At 39.4% G+C, this 18,136-nt stretch overlaps 1 protein-coding gene across 2 annotated transcripts in view; it reads left to right on the top strand.

Moving 5' to 3' along the window:
- Window positions 1-18,136, top strand: part of LOC134530530 (heme transporter FLVCR2-like) — a 74,092-nt gene that overhangs the window by 38,348 nt on the left and 17,608 nt on the right. For both annotated transcript variants that reach the window (XM_063365427.1, XM_063365426.1), the window contains exons 3-5: window positions 6,227-6,451; window positions 14,719-14,860; window positions 17,828-18,030. In XM_063365427.1, coding sequence (XP_063221497.1) covers window positions 6,227-6,451; window positions 14,719-14,860; window positions 17,828-18,030 — 570 coding nt within the window. The remainder of the gene's footprint in view (window positions 1-6,226; window positions 6,452-14,718; window positions 14,861-17,827; window positions 18,031-18,136) is intronic.

Genomic DNA, 18,136 nt, shown 5'->3' with positions numbered 1-18,136 from the left:
GTTGGGAAGGGGGGGGGGGGGGGAATTGTAAATGGCCCTTCTCAACTCGTCAGAGGCTTTTCTTTCGTCTTCTCCCCACTTAAACATTACATTTTTCCTCAACAGATTAAGTGGGACACTTAAATCGGCATAGTTATCGATGAACCTGCTGAAGTATCGTAACAATTACCAGAATCCGCATTATCCCTCTTTGGAATTTTTGGATTCCAGGACGTTAACTTTTGTCACTTTTTTTTCCTCGTCCATATTCATCTTCCCATTCCCAATGAAAAATCCCATTTTTTTTTTTTTATTTATTTACGTGCCCAGAAGAATTTCTAGGGGTTGACCGTCAATCCAGCATCCCTAATTTTTTCAAGACTAAACCCACTTGTTTCAGATGATCTTCAAAATTTGGAAAGTAGATGCAAATATACAAAAGAGCAACGAAATTAACGATATCCAGTTATCTGCAGCGCAAATTATCATCGGAACGTAAATTATCGATTTGTTAAGATTTTTTAAGGTATGCAAAACATAAGAGACTGGTACTGTAACAAATTAAACAATTGATGACAAAAATTAAATATCATTAGACAAAAAAAAGTAAAATGTTTTAAGGGAGGTGTTGGCAACATGCCTCACTTTGAACAAAATCACTCGAATTTATATATATAATGTATTTATTGAGGTGTATGAATGCTGTTTCACTTTTGTCTTCCAAGCAACTCCCATTACATTTATTAATCTTCAGTGCATAACCTGAGGCTATCTCAAACAAGTTCCTGAGCTTCTTAACCTTCACACTGAAAAGCAGACAGCAGATAACTGTCACGAAGTCATTTCAAGTGGCGCTGGGAGAAACTAACTTACTGAAATTGCCAATTTTTTATACAAGAAAAAATTAGAAAAAAAAATTATCTACAATCATGTTTGTCAGATAAAATTCCTACAAATACAAAAAAAAAAAAAAAAGCAAGATTAATCACGTTTTAAAGAGTAGTGTACATTAGTTTCAATACTGACCACAAAACTTGATCACCCAGAACAGCGTGATCTATTGGGCAAAATACCGACGATACACTGGTCACGCTCACATTTGCCGCTCTTAATTACTTACATAACGTGTGGTCCTACCACGGGCGGCGATAACCGCAGCCTCACGGCGTGGCACTGAGAGGGCGCGGCTATGGGAGGCCTGGGGTATCTCCGTCCATGCGAGCCCACAGTCTATCCGCCGTGGCCGCGGGTATCTTGTGGCAGGCCAGTCGCCGTCGACAGTGGACCACGCGTGTTCGGTGGACGCGCTGGTAAAGGAAGATTTGTAGCGTGGCGGACATTATGGAATCGTCTGGGCCATGTGGTCGTGCATATTCCTTAATAAGATGCAGAGTAACATCCCCGACGTGTAAATATGATACAGTGACCTTGCGAGTTTTCTTTGATAGTTCTTCTCACGCAGGAGTAATCGAACTGTCGAACATGGCTCTGAACTGTTATACGAAATCTGTTAATCAAGAAAAGATCATATCATGTCTGATTGACAAACAACAACCTTGAAGACATATTCAAGAATATGAAGACTCAATGGGTAATTAAAAACTTAACACGAAATACGGCAAGACCACTGCATCAGGAGCAGATGATGTAAAAGAAGGTAACGGCATTCTGCTATAAGACCCCGCTTATATTATCCTGACAATGAAGGAAGTATAAAACAAGATTGGTTTAAACAAGCATATATTGAGACAATATTCAAAACCGCGCTATATATGGTGCTGCAGTTCGCAATACAGGTTTAAGAATATGTATGTATGTATGTATTTATGTATGTAATGTATGTAATGTATGTAATGTATGTAATGTATGTTATGTATGTTATGTATGTAATGTATGTAATGTATGTTATGTATGTTATGTATGTATGTATGTATGTATGTATGTATGTATGTATGTATGTATGTGTGTGTGTGTGTGTGTTCGTGTTGTCCAATATAATCGTTTTAATATGTACACATATGTATGTATAAATGACACAAGGTATGATTAAATTATTGACCTCAAGAAAGCCAGTTTTTTTTAGGCAAGTGAAGACTCAGAATGTAATACCATAGAAAAAATAGAGTACTCTCCTAATAAACCGTAAATGGGATAGCATCTAGGAAAGAAGCAAGGAGTCAAAGCCTTTAGGAACAATCTGTCCCATTGATGCAGGGCCCGGAGAAAGGGGACGGTCGCTGTTACACTGTCCCAGGAGCGGGCTGTACTGGAAGCCGATGGCACACGTTGCCATCGCTCGACGTGCTGCCAAGACGCACTGGAGCGACCGTCGCGTCGCGTCGCTGCAAGCAGGAGCTGTGTTCTTGGAGAAGGCGATGGCGTGCCTCCCGTCACTCCGACCTCGGCGTTCCATCGCAGGATCGGGGGCCTGGAAGAGATCCTCTGAAGCGACGAGACGGTGACGGACCGTGCGTGCGGACACGGACTGGTGTTCCACGTCGTGCACGAATTCCTGGCTGCGACTGTACGGTTCGTTTTCACCACCGGCGTGTTTTCCTCACGCTCGTTTGGTACCACCTTCGATCCCACCGTCCGCTTTAAGGCCCCCACCCACCCGGGCACACACGCGGTGTGCAGAGCTTCAGGAAAAACCACGAGATTTCCAAACTACTCAATATATCCGAGTGGGGGTCTGTTTACGATAAGCATTTACGAGTTCGCCGAGGTCCGAAAAGTACTTTTGATTTCGGATGAAGTTTTTAAACTGTATTTTTAGAAGAGTTAAAATGGCTAAAACGCATGTTTTCAGAATAATTTTTAGGGCGTAAAACAACCGGTACAAATTCTTGAAAGCACTTAAGGGACTTGCATTACACCTTTAACTTCATTTCTCGGCCATATAATGTTACGGTCACCGCTCAAATTGCACAGTTATCCTGTGACGACAAGAAGACTGCCCTTGTGCTTAGAGACGATACCGCGCTAGAAATACCAGCGAGCGTCGCGCTTATCATCCCGCCTCACTAACACACATACACCCCTGACGAGGCGGACCCCTTAAATGCGCCTGCATTTCTCCCAACGCGGAAGCCAGTTTCGCGGTAGGATAGTCTACGATGCCGATTGGTCACAGTTATTTCAAGTCGAACCTTTCGTAACGGTTGCCGTGTTGTTCGACGACGCGCCTTGCTTGCTCCGTCTGTGCACACGAACTGCGGCAGAACCTTGTGCCTCTGACACCACACGCCGCGCGCGTGCTGATCCACTCTTTTCAATAACTACACCCCCACTGCCCTACTCTGCTCTCAGCGTTTCCCGGAGTGGGGTCCTTCAGGATGTTAAGAACACAATTGCGAGCACTTTCTTTTTTCTGGACTCATCCCGTCGATAACATCTATATAAATAAAAATGTAACTTTTCGTTCAAAATCTTACATTTTGTAATTTTGACGTAGCGTTGCAATCGAATACGCGCGAGTTTTTTATATGCTTGCGTCACACCTGTGACAGGTAAAATAATAGGTAAAAACATTATTTTTTTTCATTGTTATTATGTGAACTATAGAGAGATACATATATAAAGGGAAATATAGATAGATGAAGAGATGGAGAGAGGTAGATATATATGTAGATATGTATAGAGTGATAAAGAGATATATAGATATGGAGAATTGGAGAGATAAGAGAGATGCTTTGTATATGTGTACCTACTTTAAACAAATTAAAAAAATATATATAGACTGAGGCATTGCAACGCATGCCGGGCATTAGCTAGTATTTTTTTTATATAAATATTAAATTTGAATTCATTCATTTTCGAACCTTTGTTACAATACAATAAATCAGTCTACTGATATTATTTTGACATTTACAATGAATAGCCGACAACTTACTGGATCGCCAGTGATAGGATTAAATAATCAATTTTGTTCTAAGTATGACGATTTTAATAATTATGTAAAAACTGAAAGACTCAAGTGTCTCAGAAAATTTATTATATTCATGACCTGCTCTGTAACGTTTGTATTAATTAAATGTAAGAATAAGTATTCGAAAATGACAACCTTCTTTCTTATCTTCCTTAAATTTTTTTTTATAGAAACTATAATTGCGTCATTTGTTATCACACAATTATTTTTTCCCTTTCACTGAAACTTGTTATGCTGTCACTACCTGTGTTTGTGCACTGCCCGTGTTTGCTTCTCGCAAATATGTAAATCAAAAAATGTACAGAAAGGTTTACACGTGTAAGTTCCTCGTCACACACGAACAACAAATTGGGTCGGCAATGAATGTCGCAACGCGTGCTTAAGCCAATGTTTGGTCGGTCATGAATCGATAGCACTTGACCACCATTCAACGTGATTTGTGTGAGTCATTGGGATGTGCAAACGAGTAGCTGGTGTAATCTTTCCAAGTAATGGTCCCCCATTACCTGTCTTCACAGCTGTTGAATGGCAAAGTCACTTTTCCGCTTTTGTGGTCCGGGTTTCAGTTGCCGGCATGGTGAAACATTTGTACAGAATATAAATTTTCCTGGGTAAAAGTCGACGCTGCTTGCTACTTCTGAACATGTTTATAATTTTAATCATCAACGTTCAAAATTTCATATATAAATTAAATGTACAACTAAAATTACTCGACGTGAAACGATAATTACCTAAACGTGCAAAAAAAATTGAACTAATATATTTAACATCTCATTAGAATGTGGTTTCATTAAAAAAAAGTGTGATGACGTGGACATTACATAAATAATAATTAACATACAATTTTTCCCTTATTTTTTAACCTGCGCCACTTCATAGGGCGTTTTAAATACGAGAGTAAAAATTGAAAGACTCCAGTTTGGTTTAAACAATTATTTTATTCATAAAAGTATGGATAAAATATTTTATTTTTTAATACTTGCTTTCGCGAAGGCCGAGAGCACTAATTGGTAAAGTTATTGGGAATGAATCTGTGTGTCAATCTATACATTAGTGCATTAATATATTGTAATTCTTGAAAAATTAATTAAATGAGAAATAATAATTGTTTCAGTTACTCAACATTGATCTTTATATTAAGTTCCATGCTCTACCTTGACGAAGAGGAAAGTTTATCAAAAAAATCTATATTTAACTAAAATACTGTTGAGTCTAAGTTGGCTTCTTTTATTTTCTATTATACTTCCACTACACCATTTAACAAGCCCCATCAATGGTAAACCAAAAAAAAAGTGGCAAGGAAATTCGTTTTAATTTCCTGCCCCCCCCCCCCTTTCCCATTCTTCAAGAGGCCATAACACAACATATTATTTAAATCAAATTAAATTTGCACAAATCACAGGCACCGCTTTTATTAGTTCGTGATTTAATAAGTGTTTAGTAACCTTAAGAACAAACTGAGAAGGAAGATATTTTACAGCAAATGTAGAAATTTCCCGCTTGGAAACCACGCATATCCCCTCCTTCCCTATAAAAAAAGATTAGACAACAGTAAAACGTTTGGCTAGCATTATGTAGATTTTGAATTCAAATCCTGGTACACCCATCACGCTTTACGTTTTCTGTGTTTTTACGACGTACTACTTTGTGGGTCTAAACGCAGCCGCTGTCATTAACGTGACAGTTGACGGTCCATAAAGACTATCTGTTTAACAATGGATGGGTATATTTATAACCGCAGGCGTGCTTATTTACTGTATGGTCGCATGCATGACTGTTTTCTCTACGGCAGAAGGCATGCTTGTCTATTCCATGGCCACAGGCATTTTTTGTTTACTCCGTAGTTACAGGCCTTGTTTACACTTTTCCAAGAAGGGCTGTTTCTGTGTGGTCCCGGGTATGCTTGTTTACTTAATGGCCGCAGGCATGCTTGTTTACTGTATGGCCGCAGTCATTCTTGTTTACTTTACGGTCACATGAATTCTTACTAGTTTACTCTATGGCCACATGAATTATTACTTCTTTACTCTATGGCCACATGAATTCTTACTTCTTTACTCTATGGCCATATTAATTCTTACTTCTTTACTCTATGGCCATATTAATTCTTATTTCTTTACTCTATGGCCATATGAATTCTTATTACTTCTTTACTCTATGGCCACATGAATTCTTATTACTTATTTACTCTATGGTCACATGAATTCTTATTACTTCTTTACTCTATGACCGTGAAAAAGCTCGCATATTTTCCCTATGACCACAGGTTTGCATATTTCCTCGATGGCTACAGGCATGCTTGTGTGCTCCATGGCGCAGGGCCTGCGCACCACCGCCATCATCGGCATCGCGGGCACGGCGGCGGGCTCGTGGGTGAAGGTGGGCGCCGTCTCGCCGGACCGCTTCTACGTCGCCTTCGTGGGCCAGACGATCGTCGCCGTGTCGCAGACCTGCATCATCAGCCTGCCGTCGAGACTGGCCGCCGTGTGGTTCGGTCCCGACCAGGTGTCCACCGCCTGCTCGCTGGGCGTCTTCGGCAACCAGGTGAGCCGACCCCGCCGTCACCCAGTGGACCGCACGGACCCGTCTACTAAATACATTGTTTCAGCGCAGCCATGGAAGCTTAGTTTTTCAAACAAATTTTGACCCAATCTGGAACTTTAAATTTCTATTATTTTTGCTAATTTATCTTGGTATATTTTGATATTCTTTCGCGATCAATTGTCCTCTCGCGTCAGTTTTATAAATGCTCCAGATCAAATTTCCTGTTTAATCGCATCATTATACGTGGCAATGAAATTTTTATGAGTTTTTTCTAATAAAGAGAATCATGGCACCGACGGTTTCCCGGCGCGGCCTGCCCTCGAGCCGGCCCTGGGGACATTCGAGGACCGCGACGCTACCGCCTATATTTATTTATTTATTTATTTCCTTACCTAACCAAAAACTAAGTGTGTTTGGGAGTGTTCCGGGTTACAGGGGAACTAATGCGTTTCAGGCTGAAGCCTATACGCTCTAATCATGCTGGGTGTTCAGGGTGTTAGCCATGCAGGAGGGGTAGCAAGCATCGTGTGTTTAGGAGGGGGATTGGCCAGCCATGGCAGCGATCGGCGCCATGACTAACTCCCTTCATTGACTAAAACTAGATAGGTTGGGCCCAGGTGAAACCTGCATGGACGCAGGGAAAACCCTGGGCACGGACATGCGGGCTCCCTGCTCTTCGGGCATGGCTAGTGCTGCCGCCGGCGGAGGAGCGGCGAAGCAGGTCTAGCTGGAGGGCCGGCCTCTGGGTGTCGCGCAGGTCGCTGATTGGTCGGGGGAGGGCGAGGAGGATGCGTCGTGATTGGCGGATGTCCCGTCACGTGGTGCGCGCCCTGACGCTCCGAGCTCTCGACGCTGATTCCGCCATCCGCCTGCGTCACTGCACGTCACTCGCGTTCAGACTTACGTGCAAGCTTGGTGAACTTGTTTTTTTTTTATTAATTTGGATGTTTATTAAAATACTATAACTCAAATCAATTTAATACTAAGACCAACTAATTAGTAAACTAGCTAATTCAGATAAATCAATTTCTAGAATTTTGTACAACAGTAAAACTGAGTAAAAAAAATTATACTGTGATACTGGCGAAATAGAAAAAAATTACTTTCAATTTCAAACCGTTCTGTAGTAGTCAAAATTATGGTTATGAATATTTTATATTAACTCTGTTATTTAACTTAATCAAATGGACATGCATACTACTGAATTATTATAGACAGTCATGCAACTAGTCTTGTACCAACCTCGGGGATTAGTACAAGTAATTACCAATTAATTGAATAGAAGACTGCAATAGAACATTAGCATTGAATAAGCAAGGTGCCTAATGAAGGACATGTGGACTCTTACAAAAAATAATACTTTCCAAGGAATTTACACAATTTCGTTCAACAAATAACAGGTTATTTGTTCAAAACAAGTAACATGCAACTATGAAACTGACAGCGATAAGTCGGAAGTAAGCACATAAAGGTACAAAGTTCATGAAAATAACGAACAAAAACAATTAAGGCGTAACTGCTATACCAAAAGGGAGAAGCCTGATAGAATTACCGCATCTGACATCTCATTAGACAGTTCTCAAGAAAAGTACCAATGGTCAACGTATTTTTCTATCACTGTTGAACTGTCAACACATTTTTGTAATCAAACATCTTGTTATTTCTTTGCAAGTGGCATTTGGGAAATGGGTAGGATTACCAATGTAGCTACTTGTATTGTGATCAAATTTGAAACAATTAACATGACTCAAACTTTATCGTGATTCATGGACACGTCTGGTATTGAATGTAACACCGAAGATAAGTCTTATTCTGTTTATACAAAGAAAAACATTGATAATAGTTTTTTTTAATACTACAGGATTAATGATAGCCCTTCCATTTTATTTTTAATTTGTGTGAAAGTTAAAGAGCTCGTTAACAAATCGGTTAACATTTTCGGTGTCCCTACTTAAGATCTCTCTAGTACCCTTCTGCTACACGCCTGTATATCACAATCAAGAGCCTACTGACCTTTCTTGCAAGAAGAAACTGTTAACATCGTTGGAATCATAAAAAATGATGCTATCACGTCCAATTTCTCATTTTAGTGTAAGGTACATAAGCGGACGTAATATATTTCATTAATAACTAATCGCCCTTCATATAATTTTTTTTTAATTTATTTTAATTCAATGTTTTCTTTCATAAGTTTCTAACAGTTTCCCAGCAGAACGCAGACGACGCTCGAATATCATTCGTTAGGCCCATCAGACCTTGAATCATGCCATTGATAATGCTAATTGACACGTGTGGTGTGAAACATTGAAAGTGGGCGCGGAAGGTGAAACCAAAGAGGAAGGATGTGACCAACTTAAGGGGGTGCCTCCCATTTCCGGTCATGATTTTATATTTATATTAATCACTGATCAACTTTTAGACTTTTTCAATTGTTTAACTTTCCCGAAATGAAAAATATATACAGCGCATACTTTTTTACATTTTTAATGTTTTTTGGTTGTACAAATAAGGAGAATTTAATTTATTGCAGAGCTGAAACTGTTTAGGTTAAACTGCAATGCCACTGGCTACTTCAGGAAATGGTTTGAATTTCTTTCAGAAAATATTAATTCATTTTACCTGGCATTTCAAAATTCTCAAATTTGTTATGATTTTGACAGCCAAGATACAAGAAATGTGTTTTTGTGATAGAAATGCAAACCATATCATGAAGTAGCCAGTGGCATTGCAGTTAAACCTAAAAAGTTTCAGTTGTGCAATAAATTAAAATCTCCTTATTTGTACAACCCACAAACGTTAAAAATGTAACTTTGGCAGCTATTTATGCAAAACGTATGCGTTGTATATATTTTTCATTTCGGGAAAGTTAAACAATTGAAAAAGTCTAAAAGTTGATCCGTGATTAATATAATAATAAAATGATGATCTGAAGTGGGAGGCACCCCCTTAACAGCACAATACATTATTAAGACTGATGGCCCTTGCGGTAGAAGTGGCGAGGTGGTGTCCTACTTAGTAGGCGCTACCTGGTCCAGTAACTACGTTTATCCGCTGCACCTTTCTAAAGACATTAAACCACACGAAGTAGCCAACGAAAATACTTCCAAGATGTCTGCACTGCGTTCAGATTAATTATTACATGCGTTGTAAGAAAAATTGTATTAATTTCTTTACAACTGTACAGTTTTAATTTTAAACCCATCTCGATTTTTGTTGTTGTAATCTACTGCTTTGAAATGTCATGAAATGCCCTCAATATAAAACCATATGTATATTAAAGGCCACTGAAATAGCTTTCTTTTCGTTTCCCATCTTTCTTTGAGCGTGTACACGGGTATCAAATAATGCCATTCAGACATGTGGCGAAAGTAAACTGAAATGATTAGTTGATAACGCTAGGTTCTCACGTGTCATATTGGATAGTTCATAGTCCTGTCGTTGCTAGAAATCCTCGCATTTTATCTTTCGTCACAAAGTCCTTGGTGTGTATACAATCTAAGCTCTCGGTATACGGCATTTGGTATGAGTAATTTCGTGAGTGGAACGAAAGTCGCATGAGACGGTGCTGCTATCTAAGGCGGATGGCGTGAACCAAAGTCCACAAAGCCAAAGGGAAACTTTATAGTATTAACTCTTTAATGAATTAGAATTTGAACAAAATTAAAAAAAAAAAAATCCTTGTCGAAAATCAGGTGCAAAGCCCTTGTTTTCGCTTTTTATCGAAGCTGTTTCATTATATAATTTTAACCTTTCGCTCTGCAAATAGAATGATTCGACAGTCGACGTAGCTGCTCCGGCAGCGAATTCTAGCGACGGGTGCGGAAACCACACGCGATTCGCGTCAAGAAATGTAGCGGAAAACCCAATTTTCGTACATTTATCACACTCGGCATTATTTTAAAGAATTCTACGTTGAATTTTGGGTCCGAGTTTCGTGTTGTAGGTAAATATTGTAAAATGAGAACACATGAATTTGCGCGTTACCGAGGTTAGATGTTTACACTTATCACTGGCGAGTACTGGAAGACTCGCCCACTTTTGATGTGACGTCTAATAAATCGATGAACGCCGGCTGCACGCACGAAAAAGTGTCCCGTAACACACATTGTCCCGTAACGCTGTGTCCCGTTACGCTCATTGTACGCTTGCGCCGCATCTATCTCTCTTCCACTCGATGGGAACAACCATCGATTTGACTTTTTCGAGGCACATTAAACTTTAAACACTCCCATTCGTTCCCTACTTTTCCTATCATCGTCCTATCCTTAACAGAATAACACAGATTGGAAGAAGTTAAATAGCAAACATGTATAAAAGTTATATTTAAAATAATCTCTTCGTTAAAGTAATAAACCAATTTCCAGATTGTTCGGTGTAAGGACTGGAATACTCGTCCCAGCCCTACCTGTCAGAACTCAGGTGTCACTGTCAGCATTTGAAGAAAGACTACCTATTGCAGTAGTTACCATGTGCGACTAATCACCTTTAATGGATATTATATTTATCGTATATTTGCAAAATTCACTTCTAAACTAAAGAGATAATATTTCGGTCAAGTTCGTTAATGAGCAAAATCAAACAAAAGGTGTGGAAATGGGAATATCTTTCAAAAATACACAACAAATATATATACTAGGGGAAGGTCGGGCAGTACCGGACACCTTAGGTTTTCTTTTAATAAAAATATAACTTACTGCAAAAAATGAAATGTACATATGTCTCTGGAATTGTACTTTAATTATTTATAATGCCTAATAAAGAAAATGGGCCAAAACATTTAGAAATATTAGTATTTTACATTTGAACAAACAGTGGTATTTGGAAGTTTCAGTAAACTGGAGGGTTATATCGGACAGTCATTTCCCCTTCAGATTTTTACAAAATACCGCCTGTAAATAACATTTAGGTTTTCTTACAAACATCACACTTATAAAATACAGCATCCCCTTCAAGGTCAGCACAGTTTTCATGTGCCCATCCTTTACATATGGTACATTGTATCCAATCCTCACTGAAATTTTCACCGCAAATGATACAGTCAGTAGTCTCTTCGTTTGTTGCACATGGAACTTTTGGTTGGGGTGTTCTATGCATTGATGTTTTTCTGAGATGTTTCCCTTTTAGTTTCTTAGTGGTTTGCGACTTTTGATTCACATTCAACTTGCATCTTTTTGCTTCAAGCTCATTTTTGTATGGGCTAGATGTTAGAACTTCACTTCTGTCTCCCCGTCGTTTTCGTGAGGCCAACTTGGCAACTGCACTGCTAGGAAGTGGAGAAATTTGTTCTACTACATTGAAGGCTGAAGTGTGCAGTACAGTGCTTTCAGAACCTTCCATTCTGGAGCATGATGGAGTTGACATTTGCTGTGTTGTTAGACCTACTGCTTGATCTGAAGTTGAAGGCTCTGGTGAACTCTGTCTTCGAACACACGGTGGAGATTCTTCTTGAACAGTGATTGGTAAGTCATTCAAACTAGTATGGAAATCCAAGTCTGTGAATATGCTACGGTTGAGTGGGTAAATTCCAGTGCACATGAATGCTGATTGAGCGAGTTCCATTCTGCAGACTTTTGCTAATGCATAGTTAACCAGTCCAGCTATGTCCTTGAGAGCAATTTTCAGCTTTGGATATTTTCGCATCCACAAAGAACATGCTTCATTGAAAGCATTCTTAAATGGCTTCATAACTACTCTGTCCAGTGGTTGCATTTTGTGAGTTGTATGAGGTGGTAAACTCAGGATATGGACGTGGTGGGAACGAGCAAACAGAATCACTTCTAAGTCCTTGTGACTTGAATGACCATCAACAATTAACAGTGTAGGGTTCTTTTCACTTGGCACAACTCGTTCAACAAATAATTTGAACCATTTTAGGAATCCATCTTTGGTTATCCAACCACTTTGTTGTCCGTCAAACACACTTCCAACAGGAGCATCTTTAGTGAGATCCTTATCGATGCGAACTCTGGGGAAAACAAAGAGTGGGGGAACAAACATGTCTCCAGAAGCATTGATGCATAAGAGAACAGTTACATTTCTTCCTCTTTCGCCTGATGTTAATTTCCCCACTTGTTTCTTTCCCTTTATTGTCATGACTTTCAGTTGATTGTTGTGAACACAGGATACCCCAGTTTCATCTGCATTAAAGATCCGCGATGGACTAAATGAATATTTGTCCATTAATTCAGTCAGCTTTTCATAAAACCGATCAACTTGTTCTTTATTAAACCCTGCAGCTCGCTGCAAACTTGTGGATTCTGCAGACCTTAGGCTCAAATCGGGGTGCCTCTTCATGAACTCATAATAGAAGTCTTTCCCAGCCCTCTCTTTTTGCTTATTGAAGCGATGATCAATATTTAGGTGTTCTGCCAAGTCAAAAGATAATTTAAGAAATTCATCTCGAGTTAATGGCATGAGTTGTCTATCTAAAGCTTTAACATGGTTGTATAACTGCTCCTCGTGTGCATCACTGAATGTATTACTGAAAGTACCCATGTGTGGTTTCATAATTGCCTCATTTCCCGAACCAAGTTTAATGAGTCGATCACCTAGTGTACTCTTCGGAACAGAAAATTGTTCACTTGCTTCTCTAATGCTCATTTCTTTATTTATAACATGCTCTACTGCTAATTTCATATCTTCTTCTTTCCACCTTCCCCTTCTTTTCTCCATTTTCTGCAAATAGAAAGAATACTTGAATCAGAATAGACGGGAAATTACTCTACCATTGTGTCCGATACCACCCGCAACCGTCCGATATAACCCTCCAGCAGGTTGTCCGATATTACCCGACGGACATGCCATCGAAATTACGTCATAAAATATTTAGTATTTGTCGCACACAGATGTTACACTGTATGGTAATATATAAATGGTTAGTACACAAGTTACTATACTTAAACTTATAAATATCTTACTTGTTATGTTGTAACAACCCGGCAAAGTTATCTTCGTGCAGAAGATCTTGGCCTAAAATCAATAAAACGTAGCACTACTCAACAAGCAGACAACGCACGAACTCATAATGGCGACACTGCGTGTCCTTCACAGAGACCTACGAGACAAACGACCGACTGGTGCTGCCCCTAGCGCGCACCTCTGGAAACTGGTACTGTCCGGTATCACCCGCTGTCCGGTATTACCCGACCTTCCCCTATAGCTATTTTACTATGAAAAATGACATTTTAAGTTATTATACCTCGTAATAAAATTACCACATTTTTTGTCCAAATCATTTTTTTTTGGTACGACCAACTTTTACTGCAAAAACGTTTAAAAAACCGGGATGAGATAAAAAAAAAAATAGTAACTTACTATGTTCACTATCAAATCCGCTCAGGTTTATTGTAAGCCTTCTAAATACTATGTTAAACTTTTGTGTGAAACGATTGTTGATAAAAATAACAATTTCTGCAAAGTTGATAAAAACATGACTGTAGGACAAAAAAATTGCATAACAACCTTATTATGCACGCTATAAAATCTGTGCAATTTGTTTATAATCCTTAAAAAAAATGTCTAATTTTTTTCTGGACCAGTTATTATTATGATGAACAATTACTTCAAACGGTGTAAAAATTAGGATTGGAAATTAAAAAATTTGGTTGTCTGTAAAATCGGTTTACGGACGATAGTTTAACGTGACAACGTCATAACAAAACATTGATAAAATGATTGCATACTTTTATGAATAAAATTGAATCAATTTTATTGAATTATCACTATTTTGTATGGATACAAAGAAGGAGTGAAATGAAATCTACAATTTAATTGATAAATTTACTTTTATTTGCACTCATTAATTCAAATATGTTTATTACTTTAACGAAGAGATTATTTTAACTATAACTTTTATACATGTTTGCTATTTAACTTCTTCCAATCTGTGATATTCTGTTGAGGATAGGACGATGATAGGAAAAGTAGGAAACGAATGGGAGTGTTTCAAGTTTAATGTGCCTCGAAAAAGTCAAATCGATGGTTGTTCCAATCGAGTGGAAGAGAGATAGATGCGGCGCAAGCGTACAATGAGCGTAACGGGACAATGTGCGTAACGGGACACTTTTTCGTTGGTGCGTGCGTGCGGCGTTCATCGATTTATTAGACGTGGTCACGTCAAAAGTGTTAATACCTCGTCTATAGTTTAAGCTGACTACAGAACTGTTGGGCTGCTGGGGGCAGGGCTGGGAAGCAGTGGCGCATGTTAGCAAGCTTCACGCCCTGGTGGCAGGCGACGAAGCTGACGCCGGTCCACGTGTTGCTTGCAGCTCGGGGTCGCGCTGGGCTTCCTGCTGCCGCCCTACATCGTGCGCAACACCGGCGACCCGGACCTCGTCGGCAGCAGCCTCGCCATCATGTTCTACTCCATGGCCGCGTTCACGACGCTGCTCCTGGTCGTCATCGTGCTGTGTGAGTCCGATCGTTCGAAGCAGGGAAGCCTAAGATGTGCATCAAGTTCTGTCCCTGCCCGAACACGCCAGAATATTCACCTTCGGCCAACCTCGGGTTCATTTATATTAATTTATATTTCTCTGTTTATTTTAATGTAGCTATACTAACCTAACTAACCGTCCATAGTGTTTTAATGTAGCTAACCTATAACCGACCATTTTTAATTTTTGAATTCATTTTTCCTGCGCAAAAAATAAAACAAATCCCGAGGTTGGGCGAAGGTGAATATTCGGGCGTGTTCGGGCAGGGACAGAACTTGATGTATATCTTAGGCTTCTCCCTAAAGCATGTCCAGAGGAGTCCCCACTCCGCTGATTGGGCGGACGCGGTGAGCGGTGTAGAGTCTCTCACCCACCAACGTGTTCATAATCCCTTCAAATGAGAAACAGCTGCTTAAGTAAACTATATCTCCGATCAAGACATAGTGATGCCAGCTAAACACACAGAAAAATGTTAATCTCGTCAGCGATAGAAATTAGTAGTCAACGCTATCGGAAATTCGGCGCCGTTGCAGACCTTTGAAAATATTTAATACTAACAAAATTTATTTACTCAGAAGGAAATGAAGTTAACATAATTCGTTCAGAAAACCGCCGCTTTGTGATTTTCTATCTCAATCTGCGCAGAACTTGGCATTATTGTAGCAAAAGAAAATTTAGTCATAAATTACTTATTTAAAATATGGGATTATTTACTAGTTAAATATAGCTAACGTTCAAACGCTATACTGTTGTAGTACTTAGTGCAATTATTTATGAGACAGTTACCAATACAAGTGTATTGTATTGGTCTACAAAATCCTCTACTTCAAACACTTGAGTATCAACATTTAAAAAAATCAATAAAGAAGACGTTACTATTCAATAATGTTACAAGAATAGTTATCTCTGGCATCCTCTTGATTATACGGGGGGGGGGGGGGGGGGGGGGGGGGGGGATGTATGGTTTGATCAAAGCACTTAAATAGGCTGTAAAACAAATGAGAATCTTCTATGAAGAATTAAAACAGAAGCTAAAATGATACTTCATAGCCCAAATATCACTAATGTTACTCTCCCCCAACCAACTAAAACATTTATTATATATATTTATTGCCTCCTTTTCATACAATTAGGTACTTAACTTCACACTCGAAAAGCAGAGTAGGAAGATGGGGAGGGGAATATATATACCCCGCCAAATCCTAAAATATCTATCATTCCCACCAATAAATAGAAAGAATTTGTAAGCAAACACCGGGCAAAGTAGCTCAGTTCCCCTACAAACATCCCCCCCCCCCCCCATCATCAGCGAAATGAAATTCTGTGTACGCTCTTACTGACAGGCTTGAGTTGAGCTCCATTCCCAAGCCGAACAATAACATTTATAGAGCTTTAATAAATAATACACAATTTCAGTTACTCAAAACAACCAAAACTCAATTTCTATCAATCGAAACTGGTGGTGGTAAGAGGCTAACAGTCCCTTGCCTGGGACTGTACACTGGCCCGTGCCTCAGGAGCTCTGACAAGCTTCTGGACTACGAGACCTGCCACTGTTGTGATAACGTGGTTTGCAGCACACACCTGCCGAGGTATTGTATCGCTGGACAACCAGTCTATGGGCCGACTTCGCTCTGGGCGCGAAAGCAGGTACCATTATGGACTGTAGATGAGGAGCTATCTTCCTTGCTCGTGTTCGAAGCACGTCGTCTGTCAAATGTGGACAGGGACGATGGCTATGACTAAAGTTGATCAGGATGCTAAGGCCTTTCTTAAAGATAGCTTATTGGCCGATGAGTCCATGCAATGTAAAGACTGGTTGGCCAGCAGCTTCAGCCAGTCACTTCAGGTGGACATAACGAGGACTGAAGACGAGGTCTGAGAGACGGGTGTATTCCGCAAACTCGGTGTGCCTAAGAATATTGTTATTTTACTTTATAAAAATTGAGTTTTTCTTTTAATGTTGAGTCCTCAACTGACTTTATCTGTGGCTCAAAAACCAATGCAAATGAAATTGAGCTATTTTGATATTTGTAGTAAAACATTTTTAAGTACCTTCATTGTGTGACACTAGAACTGTAGATCTAATTGTCATTTTGTGCAAAAGTCTTATTTTGGAACTTGCTCTCTTGAGCTTGCCTTTCTTTTTCTGTAAAATTTCTGGCATGCATTGTACTAAAGAAATACTGAATGCTTCAAACTAGGATTTTCACAAAGAAGCATACACAGATTCTCTTGCGAACTGAACTATGCTATGCTATGCTATGCTATGCTATGTTTGTATAGCTTGTTGTTATTAATCTAAATGTTTTTAGTACATATAAACCATTTAGTTGAAAGATAATGTAATATGCATTTTTTTTATGATGTGGTGTGATGGTCTGAATCAGTTACAAGTGGAACAATTACAGAAAAAAAGGTACTTTTTTTTAAAAAAAATTTCAACTGTCTCTTGGTTGCATCTTGGTTTTACAAATGGTAATGAATACCTTTGTGTGTTGGTCTGAAGTATTTGAGTCAGTGTGATATAAACACTTCAAAAAATATGTAAATTTAATTTTTGTAATGCTTGCTCAAACTAATTCATTGCTTTGTAATCTGAACACTTTTCTAGATAAAGTATATAGCTACTCTAGGCTAGAGGCACTTAGTTGACAATATCGAGCGAGTAAGAATAGTGGTAAATCAAAGAAATAACAGTGTGCTTCTAACTACTTGCATATTGTCTCAACGTCTGTAAAATGAGTCGATACCGTGGATTGTCTGCAATCCGTTGCAACTTGACCACATCAGTGTGTGTCTAAAAATTAATTAATTCTGTAACTGATAAGGTGTGCAGTGCTGGTGGATCCATATGTAGGTTTTTTCTCAAGGAACATCACGTCATTCAGAGTACTACAGTCACTGTTTGTGTTTAACTGTTACTTGATGCTCATGTCCTCAGTTTTCCAAGCTGCTCCGCCGCTACCACCAAGTCCAGCTCAGGCGATCCAGAAAGAATCCAAGACCAATGACTTTTTCGGATCAATCAAGCGGTTGCTCCTGAACCGAGGCTACGTGCTGCTGCTGCTCTCGTACGGGATCAACATCGGCGTGTTCTACGCCATATCCACCCTCCTCAACACTCTCGTGCTCACTCATTACAAAGTGAGTGAACATCCGTGATGTTAACTAGCCACCATGTCGTTAGAAACACTAGCATCCACATGGGACCTTCACAGGTTGTGCAGATAAGTAGTCTATATGTTTTAGC

The sequence above is a fragment of the Bacillus rossius genome, chromosome 3 (assembly GCF_032445375.1).
Source record: "Bacillus rossius redtenbacheri isolate Brsri chromosome 3, Brsri_v3, whole genome shotgun sequence".
NCBI classification, from domain to species: domain Eukaryota; kingdom Metazoa; phylum Arthropoda; class Insecta; order Phasmatodea; family Bacillidae; genus Bacillus; species Bacillus rossius.
Note: the sequence above shows the minus strand (reverse complement) of the source record. Positions and strands in the feature narration are given on the sequence as shown.